This window comes from Ranitomeya imitator, chromosome 4, assembly GCF_032444005.1.
Source record: "Ranitomeya imitator isolate aRanImi1 chromosome 4, aRanImi1.pri, whole genome shotgun sequence".
Classification (NCBI taxonomy): domain Eukaryota; kingdom Metazoa; phylum Chordata; class Amphibia; order Anura; family Dendrobatidae; genus Ranitomeya; species Ranitomeya imitator.
Window position 1 is genome coordinate 688,512,178 of NC_091285.1, and position 16,479 is coordinate 688,528,656.

General features: G+C 47.8%; 1 protein-coding gene across 1 annotated transcript in view; it reads right to left on the bottom strand.

Annotated features, from left to right (window-relative positions):
- Nucleotides 1-1,725: 1,725 nt before the first annotated feature.
- The window catches only part of DNAH2 (dynein axonemal heavy chain 2), a 108,002-nt gene continuing 93,248 nt past the window's right edge, over nucleotides 1,726-16,479 (bottom strand). Inside the window, exons 55-87 of the mRNA XM_069767428.1 lie at nucleotides 16,305-16,472; nucleotides 16,060-16,220; nucleotides 15,717-15,856; nucleotides 15,352-15,484; nucleotides 14,773-14,912; nucleotides 14,493-14,703; nucleotides 14,299-14,415; nucleotides 14,016-14,157; nucleotides 13,757-13,926; nucleotides 13,556-13,672; nucleotides 13,204-13,368; nucleotides 13,001-13,123; nucleotides 12,418-12,566; nucleotides 11,900-11,966; nucleotides 11,668-11,818; nucleotides 11,423-11,571; nucleotides 9,428-9,561; nucleotides 9,030-9,174; nucleotides 8,709-8,908; nucleotides 8,280-8,406; nucleotides 7,957-8,143; nucleotides 7,722-7,870; nucleotides 7,398-7,581; nucleotides 7,014-7,204; nucleotides 6,735-6,926; nucleotides 6,381-6,565; nucleotides 6,067-6,295; nucleotides 5,819-5,970; nucleotides 4,602-4,716; nucleotides 2,537-2,713; nucleotides 2,342-2,416; nucleotides 2,107-2,257; nucleotides 1,726-2,003 (exon numbers count right to left, since the gene is read on the bottom strand). Coding sequence (XP_069623529.1) covers nucleotides 1,849-2,003; nucleotides 2,107-2,257; nucleotides 2,342-2,416; nucleotides 2,537-2,713; nucleotides 4,602-4,716; nucleotides 5,819-5,970; nucleotides 6,067-6,295; nucleotides 6,381-6,565; nucleotides 6,735-6,926; nucleotides 7,014-7,204; nucleotides 7,398-7,581; nucleotides 7,722-7,870; nucleotides 7,957-8,143; nucleotides 8,280-8,406; nucleotides 8,709-8,908; nucleotides 9,030-9,174; nucleotides 9,428-9,561; nucleotides 11,423-11,571; nucleotides 11,668-11,818; nucleotides 11,900-11,966; nucleotides 12,418-12,566; nucleotides 13,001-13,123; nucleotides 13,204-13,368; nucleotides 13,556-13,672; nucleotides 13,757-13,926; nucleotides 14,016-14,157; nucleotides 14,299-14,415; nucleotides 14,493-14,703; nucleotides 14,773-14,912; nucleotides 15,352-15,484; nucleotides 15,717-15,856; nucleotides 16,060-16,220; nucleotides 16,305-16,472 — 5,051 coding nt within the window. The 3' untranslated portion in view covers nucleotides 1,726-1,848. The remainder of the gene's footprint in view (nucleotides 2,004-2,106; nucleotides 2,258-2,341; nucleotides 2,417-2,536; nucleotides 2,714-4,601; nucleotides 4,717-5,818; nucleotides 5,971-6,066; nucleotides 6,296-6,380; nucleotides 6,566-6,734; nucleotides 6,927-7,013; nucleotides 7,205-7,397; nucleotides 7,582-7,721; nucleotides 7,871-7,956; nucleotides 8,144-8,279; nucleotides 8,407-8,708; nucleotides 8,909-9,029; nucleotides 9,175-9,427; nucleotides 9,562-11,422; nucleotides 11,572-11,667; nucleotides 11,819-11,899; nucleotides 11,967-12,417; nucleotides 12,567-13,000; nucleotides 13,124-13,203; nucleotides 13,369-13,555; nucleotides 13,673-13,756; nucleotides 13,927-14,015; nucleotides 14,158-14,298; nucleotides 14,416-14,492; nucleotides 14,704-14,772; nucleotides 14,913-15,351; nucleotides 15,485-15,716; nucleotides 15,857-16,059; nucleotides 16,221-16,304; nucleotides 16,473-16,479) is intronic.

The following is a 16,479-nucleotide window of genomic DNA, read 5'->3' on the forward strand; positions in this document are numbered from 1 at the left end:
TTTTAATGCAGAGCAGAGAAAGACTCCTCTGGTAGCAGCTTATCTACTACAGAAACAATGGATTTCAAAATGCCTGACTTTTCTTTCCCGCCTTTTGGACAAACAGATGATCCAAAGATTGGGGGTCTCTTCTAACTTTCCTGTATTGAGTTTTGCCCCCTTTAGCTGAATCTACCTATGATCTCCATAGAAATGTCTTCTGTGTTTGGCCAGTATTGGAAGGTCCCTTCATTCTGCATTTCCTTCTCCCCTTTCATGATGGGTATAATGTGGCCCCATTAGAGTTGTGCCTATGGGGCCAGGACCGTAGACCTACACTTTCCTGTCTTTGCTCCTTACATCATTATAGTTAGTGCACACATTTCCTCATTAATGTGTTCTCCTATTTGGTGGCAGTCGCAGTGCACAGGAGATTTAGGAGGTGCCCGTAACGTGGGGTCTGAGAACCTCACATAACTGTAGAAGGAGTTTTACTGCCACTTTAGTGATGATCCTTTGTTGAGAATAATGCTCAACTCACATTGATGCCTGGTTGAATATTTCAGCAGGAAATTGTTATCTTCAGCAACAATAATCGCAATAATTTTCTTTATACTTCCTAAAATTAATAAATGATTAATCAACCTCCTTGGTTGCCCCATAGAGGCATCCACAGGCTCCATCTTATCATCATTATCTGTTTGTCGAGAGAAAATCCTCACTCCCGATTCAGAAAACGAGTTCCTTCCACGCAGTGAGGCAAAAGCTGTTGGAGGATGATCTAGTCTCCAGAAGACACTTCTCTACTAGAAAACATTAAGGCGGACTGACATTCTGCGGGAAGAACAGGGATTGGACTGCAGAGGACGAAGGTCGTTATTTTCTCTGATGAAGCCCCCATCAGACTATTTGGGAGATCTGGAAGAATGACTGCCTGGAAAAGAACACGTGAACTCCACCATGTTTCCTGTGTCTGCCAACAGTAAAGCCTCCTGAGACCACTCATGTGTGGGGGCTTTTCATCCATGGAAGGGGCTCACTCACAATATTGCTTAAGATGACGGCCAAGAATAAAGAATGGGATCTATGGTAATCATCCTCCAAGAGCAACTTCTCCCAATCATCCAGAGCAATTTATTGATGATTGATGAACAATGCTTTTTGTAGTACGATCATGACCATGACCATGTCACCAGGCAAAAGTGATTACTAAGTTGCTTGGTGGAGAAAACATTGAAAATTTTTGGTCCATGACCATGAAACTCACTAAATCTTAGAGCCTTTGGTCAATCCTCAAAAACTGCGTGAACAATGAAAAAGTCAGAAATTGTGATAAACTTTGAGAACTGAGACGAGAATGGGCAGCCATCAGTCAGGATCTGCCCAGATGCCGCTCTCCAGCTACTGAGACGAAGGGCAGAAGTCTGGAGTAATATTGAGGCTTTACAGAAACATCATGTACTTGTCTATAAAAGTGTAAAAACTTATGAAATGTGTATTGTACTTCAATAGAAACATCCAACTAAAAGATCTAATAGCACCGACGCAGCAGACTGTGAAAGAGAACATTTTGTCAGTCGCAAAACATTTGGCCCTGACGGAAGACTAAGGTTCCCCATTAATAATGCTAACTAGCAATACAAAAAAAAATCATAAAATGTCAAAAGGTCCAGATTATGGCTTGGTTCTTTCTAAATTATGCACCAGTCCTTGAAGTTAAATCAAAGGGGAAAAAAAACCTTGTACTCGGAAAAGTTAATGAACTTTAATGTACAGCAAAGAACATTTACAGGAATAAATACATCTGACAATGGCTGAACCCATCTGCAGCACAGAGTGAAGGGAACAGTGGTGTGAAGATCTGCAACCCTAATTGTCCAGGCTCATGAGTAAAGCGGTTCCTCTCTTTATCCAGTGCTCTGGAGGTGATGAACCTGTTTTAAGATCCACACCGATCACAAAGGAGGCGCGACCAGTCGACCCACACCGGACCGGGTAATAATAACAGGGGCAGGAATACAGCCCTGAGAAGGAAAAAAAGAGGTTGTGGAGATATGTTTAGCTTCTTTATACACATATGGATGTCTCCATACGTATCATAGTTTCCAGTAAAAGTCCGTCACGTACCTTTGCTGCTCTTCTTCTTACTCTCTGTGGGTCTGAAGTGCACAGTCGGGAGAGGACACACAAGTTGCATTGGATCTGCTTCCATGAGACAGGAGTTTTTCTTGTCCCATCCGGCACCTTCCAGGTATAAGCCACGGATCCATACCCCATCCTATGGAAAAGAGTATCATAAGGGTCATATACGACTTCTATCAATATACAGAGGTCTCACATGTCTGTGTATGCTAGCCCTCACCTTTGGAGGATATACCAAGTTATTATCATCTACTGTCGAGACGACAAATTCCCATGACAGAGAATCAACCGACACCTACAGAAGAGACAATGCTTTGTTATAATTTCTGTGATACGTATATCTTAAAGTGCCAAGAATGATTTTGATTTATCTTAAAGTGCCAGCCCGCTATTATAGAACAGATCAGACGTTTACGTTATTTTGTCGGGCTGCACTCTGGAGGACAGCAGTCAAGAATCCTGTTGGAAATGTGAATGCTGAAAGCCAGTATATGACTGGTGGACGAGCTGTCTCTGCCCAGCGTGCAAACATCTCCACACGTAAGGCCAAATCTCGCGTCCAGGATGCCAATGGTTTGAGTGAAGGATAAGCCTAAAACCAGAAATTGAAATGTTGACATCAATAAAACAGCATCATCATTAATACAGCCTCATCATGTCCTCGCATCATCATTTCCCCAGTCTGTCCTGCCTCACAGCATCAGCATCTCCTCATTCTGCTCTCACATCATCAATATCTCCTAATCTTGTTTCTCTTCATCCTACCCTCACATCATCATTCTCCTCCTCATCCTACCCTCTCATCATCATTCTCCTCATCCTACCCTCACATCATTATTCTTCTCATCCTACCCACACATCAGCATCATTCTCCTCATCCTACCCTCACATCATCATTCTTCTCATCCTACCCACACATCAGCATCATTCTCCTCATCCTACTCTCAGATAATCACCATTCTCTTCATCCTACTCTCACATCATCATTCTCCTCATCCTACCCTCACATCATCATTCTCCTCATCCTACCCTCACATCATCATTCTTCTCATCCTACTCTCACGTCATCATTCTCCTCATCCTACTCTCACATCATCATCATTCTCATCCTACCTTCACATAATCATTCTCATCCTACCCTCAGATCATCATTCTCCTCATCCTACACTCACATCATTCTCCCATCCTACACTCACATCATCATTCTCATCCTACCCTCACATCATCATTCTCCCATCCTACACTCACATCATCATTCTCATCCTACCCTCACATCATTATTCTCCTCATCCTTCCCTCACATCAGCATCATTCTCCTCATCCTATCCTCACATCACCATTCTCCTCATCCTACCCTCACATCAGCATCATTCTCCTCATCCTACACTCACACCATCATTCTCCTCATCCTACCCTCACATCACCATTCTCCTCATCCTACCCTCACATCAGCATCATTCTCATCCTACCCTCACATCATCATCATTCTCATCCTACCCTCACATCATCATTCTCATCCTACCCTCACATCATCATTCTCCTCATCCTACCCTCACATCATTCTCCTCATCCTACCCTCACATCATCATTCTCCTCATCCTACACTCACATCATTCTCCTCATCCTACCCTCACATCAACATCATTCTCATCCTACCCTCACATCATCATTCTCCTCATCCTTCCCTCACATCACCATCATTCTCCTCATCCTATCCTCACATCACCATTCTCCTCATCCTACCCTCACATCAGCATCATTCTCCTCATCCTACCCTCACATCATCATTCTCCTCATCCTACACTCACATCATTCTCCTCATCCTACCCTCACATCATCATCATTCTCATCCTACCCTCACATCATCATTCTCCTCATCCTTCCCTCACATCAGCATAATTCTCCTCATCCTATCCTCACATCACCATTCTCCTCATCCTACCCTCACATCAGCATCATTCTCCTCATCCTACACTCACATCATCATTCTCCTCATCCTACCCTCACATCACCATTCTCCTCATCCTACCCTCACATCATCATCATTCTCATCCTACCCTCACATCATCATTCTCCTCATCCTTCCCTCACATCAGCATCATTCTCCTCATCCTATCCTCACATCACCATTCTCCTCATCCTACCCTCACATCACCATTCTCCTCATCCTACCCTCACATCAGCATCATTCTCATCCTACCCTCACATCATCATCATTCTCATCCTACCCTCACATCATCATTCTCATCCTACCCTCACATCATCATTCTCCTCATCCTACGCTCACATCATTCTCCTCATCCTACCCTCACATCACCATTCTCCTCATCCTACCCTCACATCAGCATCATTATCCTCATCCTACCCTCACATCATCATCATTCTCCTCATCCTATCCTCACATCACCATCATTCTCCTCCTCCTACCCTGACAGCATCATCTCCCCATGCCATCACATTGTGTATGCTGATCACCCCACCTTCTCCCACAGTGGGGGTACACGTGCGTCATGGATGCATGTGAAGATCTCCTCCAGCTCAGTAGACATTACCACCAAGCCTTGAATACCACGCTCCAGATCGAGTAGAGAAGACCTAAAAATTTGGAAACGATTTGATGAATTTCCTAATCTAATAGAGCTAAGGAATCCATCATGGTTGTGGTGTAACTGTGGCTCTAGTAGCCATAGTAGATATGATGCAAACTTAGCTGAATACAATGGTAAAGCTATCGGTAACGGTAAAGCTCCGTGCTCCACAATTTGACCCCTGAAATGGAGGGAAGCCACCACTTGCCAATAAGATGAAGTGAAGCCATTGTCCCTGCCTGCGCTGAGTCCAGATGAGGCCGGCTGAGAAATCTGCACTGTTGGTTCTGAGAATTGGGTACGTATTCCTCACTATATCTGCGTGCTCTATTGTTGCAGGCTGGAAGGTCTGGGTCGGACGGAGAGATCAGTGCTTATCTGTGTGTCCCCGCTTGCATTTCACATCCAGATTTGGGGGCGTGGACCGTCCATGCAGCAGCCCCTGCAGACTGGACTCGGACAGGTCTCTCATGTTGTGAACCAGCATCGGGCTCCACACCATAAAAACAGAGATATCAAACACTGCGGGGTAATTTCCCGGTTGCCTGTATTTTTACTAATAACTTTCTTCGCATTTGTTCCAAGCTTGTTACTTACCTGTCCTGGTTCCTGTGGTGCACCCCCACTTGTAGCAGAGACTCCTGATGACTGTGAGAACTTGACACCCTAGTGATGCCCTCCATCTCTGATCCCACAGCTCTTCTTCTGTCTCCGCATTTAGGGGTTGGGTTGTAGAGGCTTGGAGAGGACTTTTAGGCCCCGGCAGACTATTTGGAGGGGGTGTCTGCTGCTGTTTGCCACTTGGTAATTACGGTATAATCCTACAAAGTATCAGATCCTGACTACACACCTGCCGTGCCCTTTTGGGTTGACTTGCTCCTGGTTTTCACTCCAACGTTCATACTTTTTTTTCTGTACCGACACATTATGATTGATCACCAGGTGATGGTGCCGACCCTATTCCTGCCGCTTCAGTTCTACCGCAACTAATTGGTAACTAATAGGCAGCCAGCAACCTGGGCATCCTCCTGCAGCCACATCCATACCCCCTCACCAGGTGTTCAGTGTCAAGACCACTTTCTGGTACTAGAAAGTTACACAAGACTGACCTGATTGTGTTCAGCAGAGCGTTGTATCTCTGGATCTCCTGTAACAAGACAACATTCAGAGGGTTCGGATCATCACTCAACATCTTCCTTGTTCCCTCGTAATCAATTTCTTGAGGGATCTTCTGCCTGACATCATTCAATAACTCCAAGACCTGAAAGAACGAGGATGAAGTTCAGGGAGATGCATAGGAATGCATAAGATTGGACCCAGGAGGGATCTTTCCTTGGGTTTTTGGGAGGAACAGTACCTTGTCTTCACGGGTTTGTCCTCCAGCCGAGCTTTGGGTGATCTGGGGTTGCAATGAGAGCAGAGTGTCAAACAGCGTCCGAGCCTCAGTGATCTGACTGGCGATATCGGCATTTGGGTGCTGCCCAAAAGCCTCAGGATGATCCACAGCAGGTAACAAGCCAATGAACTCCTTGTAGGATGCCAGCGGTCCGTCTCGAGGGATGTAATAAGTGTCCAGCGTAGAGAGTCTTAAAAGATAATATACAGAGAAGATATAAAGAAACAAATATATGAAAAATACACCTCAGTATTCGGTTTTTGCTCCTTTGTTACCTGTAGAACGGGGTGACCAGAGCAGATTCACTGAAATAATCATTAATGTAGGTTCCTAGTAGTCGCCGGTCCCAGTCGTCAGTCACGTGACCTCCATAATTGACCCCGGCAATCAGATACTTCAGGGCCTCCCATGGTGTCTCTTCATATTCATCGAGATATAAACTGAGCAGGTTCTCTGATACCTTTGGCAGAAAGAAAGTCCATCTGTAAAGGCAATACCCCAATTGGACGCCTGCATTCCTCTGAAGTACAGCTCCACCTTGGGTGACAGGACTATGGAGCTCCACTGTTGGGTCACTGTATCTAATCCATTGGAGTAAATTGTCTTCAGCTTCCAAAAAATTATCTCACCTCGAAGTCTGAGTCGTTGAAGCCGTACACAATATTCCAGCCAAGCTGGAGGAATTTTCTGCGCTCCAGGAGGATGCTGTGGAAGAAGCAGAGCGAGAAGAGCAGGCGCCGGTAGCTGGATGTCTTGGTGCAGCGGGAGAACTGAGGTTCGGTGATCAGCTGGTACAGGCGCTTCATGTTGGCACGCAGACCCTAACGGCAGCAACGTATGTAGGTATTATAAAAGATGCTGTACATCGATCGCCTCACGATTTCCCCTGCAACCCGATCACATCTAACCTTGGGGGGCTCAGTGGTCATCTTAATGCTTGCTTGGAGAATGGAGATGGGAAAGTCTGGATGGGGGCTTGAGCTCAGCCAGAGTCTGAAGTTGGGGTGAGGGTCCTCCACCTGCAGCTGCTCCACCAACTTATCCAGTTGTGGCATCCATGAGAGCGACAGGTGACAATTGGCTAAGAACACCCAATGCCCTGAGAAATAGTAAGTTGGGAGACAAACTTTTACTAAAACCTACATTGGGTCCCCAGGACAGAAGCAACTCTCCAACGTAAGTTCAAGATGACAAATCTGGGTCACTGTAGCCACAAAGTTATAGAACCTTGTATTATGGCCTCCCAGGTGAGGACTGAACATGCATGTGACTTGAATGACTGTGACTTTTACCATCTTTGACTCCTTCCTTGATCATGCGGGTGGCAATCGGAGCCTGGCCTTGTCCTAAAGAGAGCGCCTGAAAATGCTGGGACATCCCACACTGCTCTGCCAGCTGAAGGAGAGCGCCAGTAGGATCCACTCCTGGGGAAAGGACAAACACCAGGGGAGAGCGAGGAAGAGAGTCCTCAACCACCTGTGGAACAGAAGCGAGCAGAGAAGATATCACAGGTGGGAACTTGTTGGGTAGAAACTGCTATGTGCAGATTATATATCAGAGCAGAGAACAAGAACTTGTCACTCACTCCTGTATCCTATATACTCTATCTCACTCACCGCCCGCATATCCAGCACCGGGGGCTCGGTGAATTTTGACCCTAGATTGTTGATGATGAAGGACGTCACGCAGAACGCCACTCGATCTTGCCGCAGGGAACGGACAATCAGCATCCTCTGTACCTCGCTGCAGGCATTCTCCCATTCTCCTGTGAGAGCACAAGTAAGGTTATCATGGACAATATATAGGCCTGTGGCCGGTCTAGTCTCAGGATATACATGTATACTTCAGGACCTGGCAGACAGGCGCTCTCAGGCTTTGGGCTGGTGAACCACTGGTGCCAGTCTCGTGGATACTGCTCAAAAGAGTTCATGATGCCATGGAAGTTTGCCAGCTTGTCCAGCTCGGTTATGTTGTCCCAGTTGGCATCAGAAAGCCACCCCGGGCAAGGATTGTCCATCTGCTCTTCTCGGTCCAGGACCTGTAAGTATAAATGGTCTCGGCAATTTCCAGAAATAAACAGTGAGATCTGCGCATACAACGCCACCTCTCCATTCCTGAGAGGTCTATGGGCACTACAATCACACAGGCGAGGTATAAATCACTGTGTCACTCACCAATCCGCCACGCAGGAAGAAATTATATTCGTCCATGTTGAGCTTTCCAGCGACTTCTAGGATCTTGGCGCACATTTGGAAACTGAAAAGCAGCTTATGCCTTTCAAAGAGGGCACGACAGGTGTACCTGCGGGGGAGCAGAACGGGAGAACGACCGTAAAAAAGGGGTGCAGAGAAAACGGTCAACAGGCGAGGAAACAAAACCTATGTGTAATGCTGAGTCACTTGGTAACTTCCCGTCTCAAGTCACAGCCAAAGCTGCCAAGGAATGCTGCAAGTTTCCCAGCAGGACTCGGACTGCGCCTACTTGTTCAGTGTCTGCCCAGCATGCAATATGGAACTTTAGTACTCAGGAACTACATCTACCATGGACGCACTAATGGTGCCCAGCCTCCATCTTTACAGAATAACCCCCTCGCACTGTGTTACCTGTAGACGGCGTACGTGTGATATTCATTGAGGTTGGTGATCCGCTCCTCCAGGTTGGCGCTGCGCTTGCTCTTGTCAATACTCAAATGGAAGAGGTCGATGTAGGAATCCAAGGAGAACTGATACATGGGATCAATACGTCCGAGGTCGTTCAAGACGAAAAAGAGGAGTGAAGCTCGCTGGGCACAGGGTCGGTACGCCTAGGAGGGAGAGAGAACGATATCTGCCAGCCCACATAATGACGTGAGGAGGACTATGCTCTCCACAGGCAGTGTCGCCCACATGGGACCAGGTGTGTAGAGATGTCCGGACGTCTCTTACCTCTCTGGCCAGGTCTATCTTCTCCTCGGTCTCCTCGCTGCTCTCCAGCTGCTCGCTCACTTCAGTCGCTGTCACCTTTGATGACTGTAAGGTGTTGACGAGCTGCACGTCATCCAGGAGGGAGCCTGTCGCTTCATTCAGGAGCCTGAAAGCGTATAAGGCCATAAACTAATGCTTAAGATGAGAGACGGTGGAGGAATCAGCAGAATCAGGGGTGTCATGGGGGTTGCTCTCAGTTGAGGGCATATGATTTCATACTGTGCGGTCGTCCCGGGGAGATTGGCGGTGAGTTCCAGCAGAAGAGGTTCACTTACTTATTTTTTGTCATGGACCATACATACTGTATATATGCCTGCATAATGAATAAAGCATGGGGGTATAAGTATTTGCCGCCGAACCTGAGAATCTCGTCTTCCAGCTCCTGAAGTTTCCGTTTCCCGGCCGCGATGTTTAAGACCAAGGACTGTTTCTGCTCCTCCAGCTCGGGTCGCTCCTTCCTCACCACGCTGCCTAGTAGCTGAGCCTCCAGCCCCTGTACAGAAGCGGAACAGTCATCATTAGTGGCGCCCAAGGGGTGATGGCGCTGTCCTACAGCCAATTCTCCTCGCTCTAATCTCCTATTGTGGGCGCAGACATCTGGGAATTAGGGTAATGTGACTTAGATGAGTAATCCGCACATTGGCACCTTCATTATAGGAAGTTCTGCGCTTTATAAGTCACTGGCAAATACCCCAAAAGAAGCAAATAAGCTTAGACGCGCTGGCACTGCCAGCATTTCACAAAATCCCATTATTGAGCCATGGCCTCGAGCCAGAGAGGAAGTGTAATGATCACGACGTTTAGGTATTGGAGCGCGATGATAAAATGATGAGAAAATACTGTCCAAATGATGATCCTCCACTCACATCCGGAGCTGTAATCAAAATGGTGTCACCATAGCTGTAATCAAAATGTTGTCACCATGGGTTAACGGAGGACATAGAGGACACCAGAAACTAGAAGTGCAGCTTCAGATGTGACCCCAGTATAATACAAGATGTATTTCCAATATATGGGGAATAAACAAAAACCTATAATGTGACAGTGGGACACAAAAAGGGTTATAGCAACCCCCACCACAGGTCTGTCTGGTAGAAATCACACAGAAAATCCTTTAATTATAGTGATAAAAGATCATAAATAATAATGTAATGACGATTTTATATAAACCACAAGAATACTTTGTGTTACCCGAGCACATGGGTACAGCAAGCAAGGTCAAATACAGGCAACGTAATGGGGACTGCATGATACTGCCCCAGAAACACAATCCCAGGCAAATGGATGCTACCCGCAGGGTGAAATATGTGCATACTAATGGGAACTGTATGACACTGCCCCCTAGTGGTAGATAAAAACAATCCAGGCACATGGAAGCTGCCAGCAAGGTGAAATATGTGCAGAATAGGGAACTGTATGACACTGCCCCCCAGTGGTAGAGAAACACAATCCCAGGCACATGGATGCTACCCGCAGGGTGAAATATGTGCATACTAATGGGAACTGTATGACACTGCCCCCTAGTGGTAGATAAAAACAATCTGGGAACATGGAAGCTGCCAGCAAGGCGAAATATGTGCAGAGTAGGGAACTGTATGACACAATCCCGGGCACATGGAAGCTGCCAGCAAGGTGAAATATGTGCAGAGTAATGGGAACTGTATGACACAATCCCGGGCACATGGAAGCTGCCAGCAAGGTGAAATATGTGCAGAGTAATGGGAATTGTATGACACTGCCCCCAGTGGTAGAGAAATACAATCCTGGGCACATGGAAGCTGCCAGCAAGGTGAAATATGTGCAGCGTAATGGGGACTGTATGACACTGCCCCCAGCGGTAGAGAAACACAATCCCGGGCACACGGACGCTGCCAGCAAGGTGAAATATGTGCAGAGTAATGGGAATTGTATGACACTGCCCTCAGTGGTAGAGAAACACAATCCTGGGCACATGGAAGCTGCCAGCAAGGTGAAATATGTGCAGAGTAATGGGAACTGTATGACACTGCCCCCCACTGGTAGAGAAACACAATCCCGGGCACATGGGCACTGCCAGCAAGGTCACAAATGGACAGCGTAATTGGAACTGTATAACACTGCCCCAGTGGTAGAGAAACACAATCTGGTGATGTTAAGGGTCGTGCGCATAGCCCCCAGAGTGATGGAAGATCTTATCACTCTCCTCCGGGTTAGCCGGCCTAAAGTGCCCATTGGGGTTCATTTCAGCATGGCATGTGTATTGAGGTATCTCGTGAGAGAAAGAAAGATCAGCGTTTTGGATCTCAACCTGTCTGGTGTTCTGAAGACGAGAAGACACAGAGGTGCATGGGCACCGTTACCTAAAGAAGTCTCACCTGCTCCTTCACAGCAAAGTTGACGATGGTGGTCTGGGAGCTGATCTCGGGGGTGTAGTGAGGATTGGACAATTTGGTAGTGATATAGAATCGGAATTCAGGGTTATAGACAACATCCTTATCGCCCAGCCGGATCTGAAGTTTGCCCCCTGTACAGAAGACATGTATGATGTGGATGCTGCGGCTATGTGTACGAAGGAGATCCTCATTTTCAGTGACAGCCGCCATTACTTCCAGTTACTCACCTATTTTGGTGATGGACTTATTTAGGATGGGAGTTAGAGACGGGTCTAGATCCTCTTGGACGTTCTGCAGAAGAGACGGCATCCCAAACTGCACCGCTTGTTCCAAAATCCGCATAAAATCCGGCATCTGAAGATCGATCACTTTAAGCCCCTGCAAGAAACACGACTCGAATGAATCCCTAACTCTAGGAGGACACATGAGAGAGGGCGAAAAATGAGGACGAGCTCTTACGTTGGCAAACTCCATGCTCTTTATCCATTTGGTTGCTTGTCCTTGGGGATCGACCATGAGTGGCCACCTGAAAATATCACAGACCACTAATTTTGGAACCTGGCAATCATGTTTTATAATAATGTACAACCCAACCATTGCAGTAATTCTTGCCCATTGCCCTCTCAGGGATGTCTCCTCAGGGTCAGGAACCAGCACAGTCTGATATTGACGACTCTGCCCACACAAAGGTGAACGCTCTGAGCATGCGCCATCTTTATAAGGTGTATAGGTGCCCCAGGCGGTGGTGGTGGAAGTGATGTATGCGGCAGATCGTGACGACAGGTTCCCTGTAAACATCTAATGCTCCAAAACGTCCCCTAATCTGGCACCCTGACACTGATGTGCCCTCATCCCGTGCAGGGTGCAGACAGGCTGATGCGTTTGTGACTGCCGGAAAAGACTTGTGGAGTCTGAGATGTCTACCCACTTCTTCCTGTCCCCGGGGGAACCTTGTGGGATCGGAGACGTGACGTTACCTATTCCCTCGCGTGACGATAACGCCGTTGTCACTGGAGAAGCTGTCGGAGGGCAGACCCTGCAAGTTCCACTCTCGCACCATGGTGGGGCTGGACAGGAAGGTGGTCAGTGAGAAGAGAGGGGAGCAGGGCACCAGCATCTCCCGCACCTGGATGACAGACAAGAAAGGCTGGTCTGATGTGTGTGTATGCAGGAATCTGTGTTTGGAATAACTCTATATAGTACATGAGATTCACTTTTTGTTTTGAAGAACTGAAATAAATTAACTTTTTGATATTCTAATTTTCTGAGAAGCTCCTGTATATCCATTGAGAACAAGAGGATCAGGCTCGCTAAGAGCCAACATGCCCAATCATCTATGGGCTATTACAGCAGAGACCTCCTACGCATTAGATGGTCGACCTGTCCTGCTGAAATCCGCAGGTACAAGTGACTGTATGGTCAATGACAATCTATCTTCTCTGTTATCAGCCACATCTGCCTGGGGAGAGGCTGACCACGGTGACCCATCAGGGGTGAGAGACAGGATCACTGTTTCTGCTAGAAATATTTCTTAGGATGTTTCTTAGAGCCACAAATCACCTCTTTAATCCAAATGGAAAGTATCTCCTCCCGGTAACTGGACAGAAAAGGACCCATGTACGACAAGAAGGCGGATGCCAGGAGACAGTCACCGACTAGGAAGCCCAGGTCCTGCTCCAGACCCTGAGGAGGAGAACAAGAATACGCTAACAAGGCTCAAAAGTGGCGATGATCATAATAAGATGGGGAATGGAGGGACCCACCTTGACCGTCTCCTCCCAGCGAATCTTCTCTCCGGCCAACCCAGTCACCAGCGTTCCTGCTCGCTGCAGTTTCACCTCCATGAGTTCAGCCTCTGCTCGGAGCTGCTCTTTCTGCGCTAGTTTCTCATCATACTGCATCTTAAGCTGCTCAAGACGTTCTCCTACCTGCGAGACAAGGACAGTAGGGACCATTATACCACATCCAGAAACTCTGGTTTAGGCTCTGCACTCCTTCTAGAGTCCTAGGTGCAACCATCCGGTCGTTTCTGAGCAATGTCTCAAAAATTCCCAGGCTGTTAGTCCCCGAGGTCTTTAGCATTGTATATGGCACATCCAGGTGACATTGTAGTACCTCCTTCAGTTTATTCTGGGCTTCGGCCAGCGACGCCTGCTTCTCGGCCAGCTGTGACATGGCGGCGTTCATGCGGGCACGTTTTGGCTCCACCACACGGAATATCCGTCCGTACATCTGCCGAAAAAAAAGCGAGAAGTCCAGGCTCCAGATATCACAGACTACATGACCATACTGGTCCCTGGGGTATTACGTGCTCACCTCCATCGCCCGCACCCACATGCACATAGATTTGGCGGCCAGGGACACTCGACCCACCATTTCCGGCTGGAAATCCGGTAGGGCGCAGTATTGCCCAATCTTCTTCAACACCCGCTCCGAGATGTTGTTTTTGTCGAAGTGAATGAGCTGTTTGATGAAGTTGGGTTCTCCTAAAGAAACCAAGAATTAAACGATGAAGGGACCGTGGACATCTACTCACCACTGAGACAAGGTTGCACCGTCCACTCTCCTCCCTCACCTAGCTGCCTCCTAGCCTCGGCCCACGTAGGCTCATTTCCCCTCAGGATCATGACGGCTTGCATTACAGTCTCCACCAGAGCTGGTGGTCGTCCATAGGCTTTAATTTCTGTCAGATCCATCTTGTTCAGAGTTTCCAGGGCCTAATAAAAGAAAAAGAGGAGATACGGCTCAGAATACAGGCCTCATACACATAACATATATGTATACATCAAGTTTCCCCAACCCGGAGTAGTCTGACGCAAAAGAGCAAATCTGTTGACTGGCCAAGAGGCAGCTCTTACCCTCATGGCCTCCTGAAGTGCTGGCATGGCTTCCTCCAGGTCCTTCTGGGCATTCTCTGCCAGGGCCTTACACTTTATCTCCTCAGCTGCAATCTTCTCACTGTGAGCAGTGACTGCCTGGTGAAGAAAGTCAGAAAGTCAGCAAGAAGGAGAGTTGGACTGAGCTCAGGTCGCCCCAGCCAATTAGGACATACCTTCTGCTGCTCGTCGGCTTCTCTCCTCTGCTGGACGATGATCACCAGATACTCCTCACACTGTTTTTGGAATTCGGCCACTTTGCTCCTGGCGATAGCCAGCTGCTCCGACATATTCTCCACCTTCTCCCGGGTCTCGTCGATCTTAAACAGCCCGTTCCTCAACTTGGAGGCCTTCTCGCCCAACTCTGCGCGCTTCTCATTCAGGAGCCTGGATATCAGTGACGTATAAGTGACCTGTAATCAGCGTATAACGGTTCACCGTGGAGGCAGCACTCACCTCTTGTATCGGGAGACCACCTCCAGGTAGCTGGTCGGGGTGATGTAATTCTGTCTTTTCAGTTCCTGCTTCATCTTGTGGGAATATTGGGCAACTGAGCGATGCATTGTGACGAAGATTCGGGCCACCTTCCCGTTAATCTGCATCGGTCAAGACAAGGAAAAAATGGCATGAAACTGCAAATTGTTTGACAGCTCTTAAAGGGATACATTTCATATGAAAGAATAACCCTTTAATGACCAGACAATTTTTTTTTTGCCTCACAAAAATGACTTTTTATTATTTCTTTTGTATGAGGCTTCCACAGCTGTCTGCCAGGACCCAGCAGCTCTGCTATACTGGGCAGATGCCCGGTGATCGGCAGGCCCTGCAGAAGTACTGGCACTGCCAATGCTTCCATGGACTGACATGAAAACAAAAAGAGAAGACAGAAGCAGCAATAAACCACTCCTGTCTTCTCTTAATCCTCACAGCCAGAGACGGGTCCAGCTATAATCCTGCTGTGTTATTTACAATGGTGCAGAATTTGGGAGTGGATCCCATACAGACAGCCCCATGTGCTGAGGTGTGAAGACTCACTCCTTCCAAGCTCCCCAGCTCCACTCCTTCCAAGTATCGCTCTGCCACCTCCAGTAGAGCCTCCTGCGGCCACTCAGAAAACCAGTCTATGGTCGTGCAGTTCACAAGGGCCGGGTACTGACGGATGCGATTCCTGCAGCAGAGAAAGAAAACACGTAAGAGGAGAAGAGAGAGAGGAACTTAGGTACTATGCATCTATGCTAAAGATGGCTGCCGCTGCCTGCTGAGCACAAGGGGAAGAGAACGGGCTGACACTGGAAGATAACAGAGGGCAACCAAATCTTCAGATAGGCCTCTGGTGTATGAGTTGATACTTCTACAATAAAGGACTATTACATTATGGTGAACAGTGAGGGTGAGGTCACCTGAAGGGGTCGCCCACGGGGCTCATACACAGGACGATATGGAGGTTGTTGCGCACTCTCTCGATCAGGAAGTTGAAGAGACTCTCTGCTGTGTCCAACACATTTTCTGCTTTGGCTTTTTCTTGCAAAATGGTCTTAATCTAGAGGACAACATGGAGACAGATGAGAGGACACAAGTGGCTCGCCGGCCTGACGCCACCGCTCACAAAATGGATTCGGGGTTGTCATTACTTCCATGTTGATTTTATGGAGAGAAGACATTTTTAGTTGAGTGAAGAAGACCCTAATGGGCGCAATGGCCTTGCAGATGCAAATATTAGTTGGGGACCACTTGTAGATTTACCTCTTCAAATTCATCGGCCTTGTAGAGATTGGGGACCTCCCCAGAACTCAGCACGTTGTTCACATCTTCCAGAAACGATTCATCTGTGATCTGCGTGTCCGTCAGGAGGAAGACGGTGGGACGGCCCTCCACACCCGCCTGACGGTACAGCTTTTTAATGTCTGAGGGACGAGAACGACAATTGGGGTAATATGGAGCAGCAAAGGACAACATGGAGCCGGTGTGAGATAGCGGCGCACACCCACCTTCTCTGAACTCCTGCTTCCGATAGCCTCGAGTCACCTCCAGCTGGAAAACCTTGTAGTCACAAATGTAGGCTGCTAGTCGAGCCAGGCTCTGCCGGCCGCTGCCCCCAATGCCGATCAGTAACATGTTTCCTCGAGGCTGGCCAATTACACGTACAATGCGGGTCACTGGGGG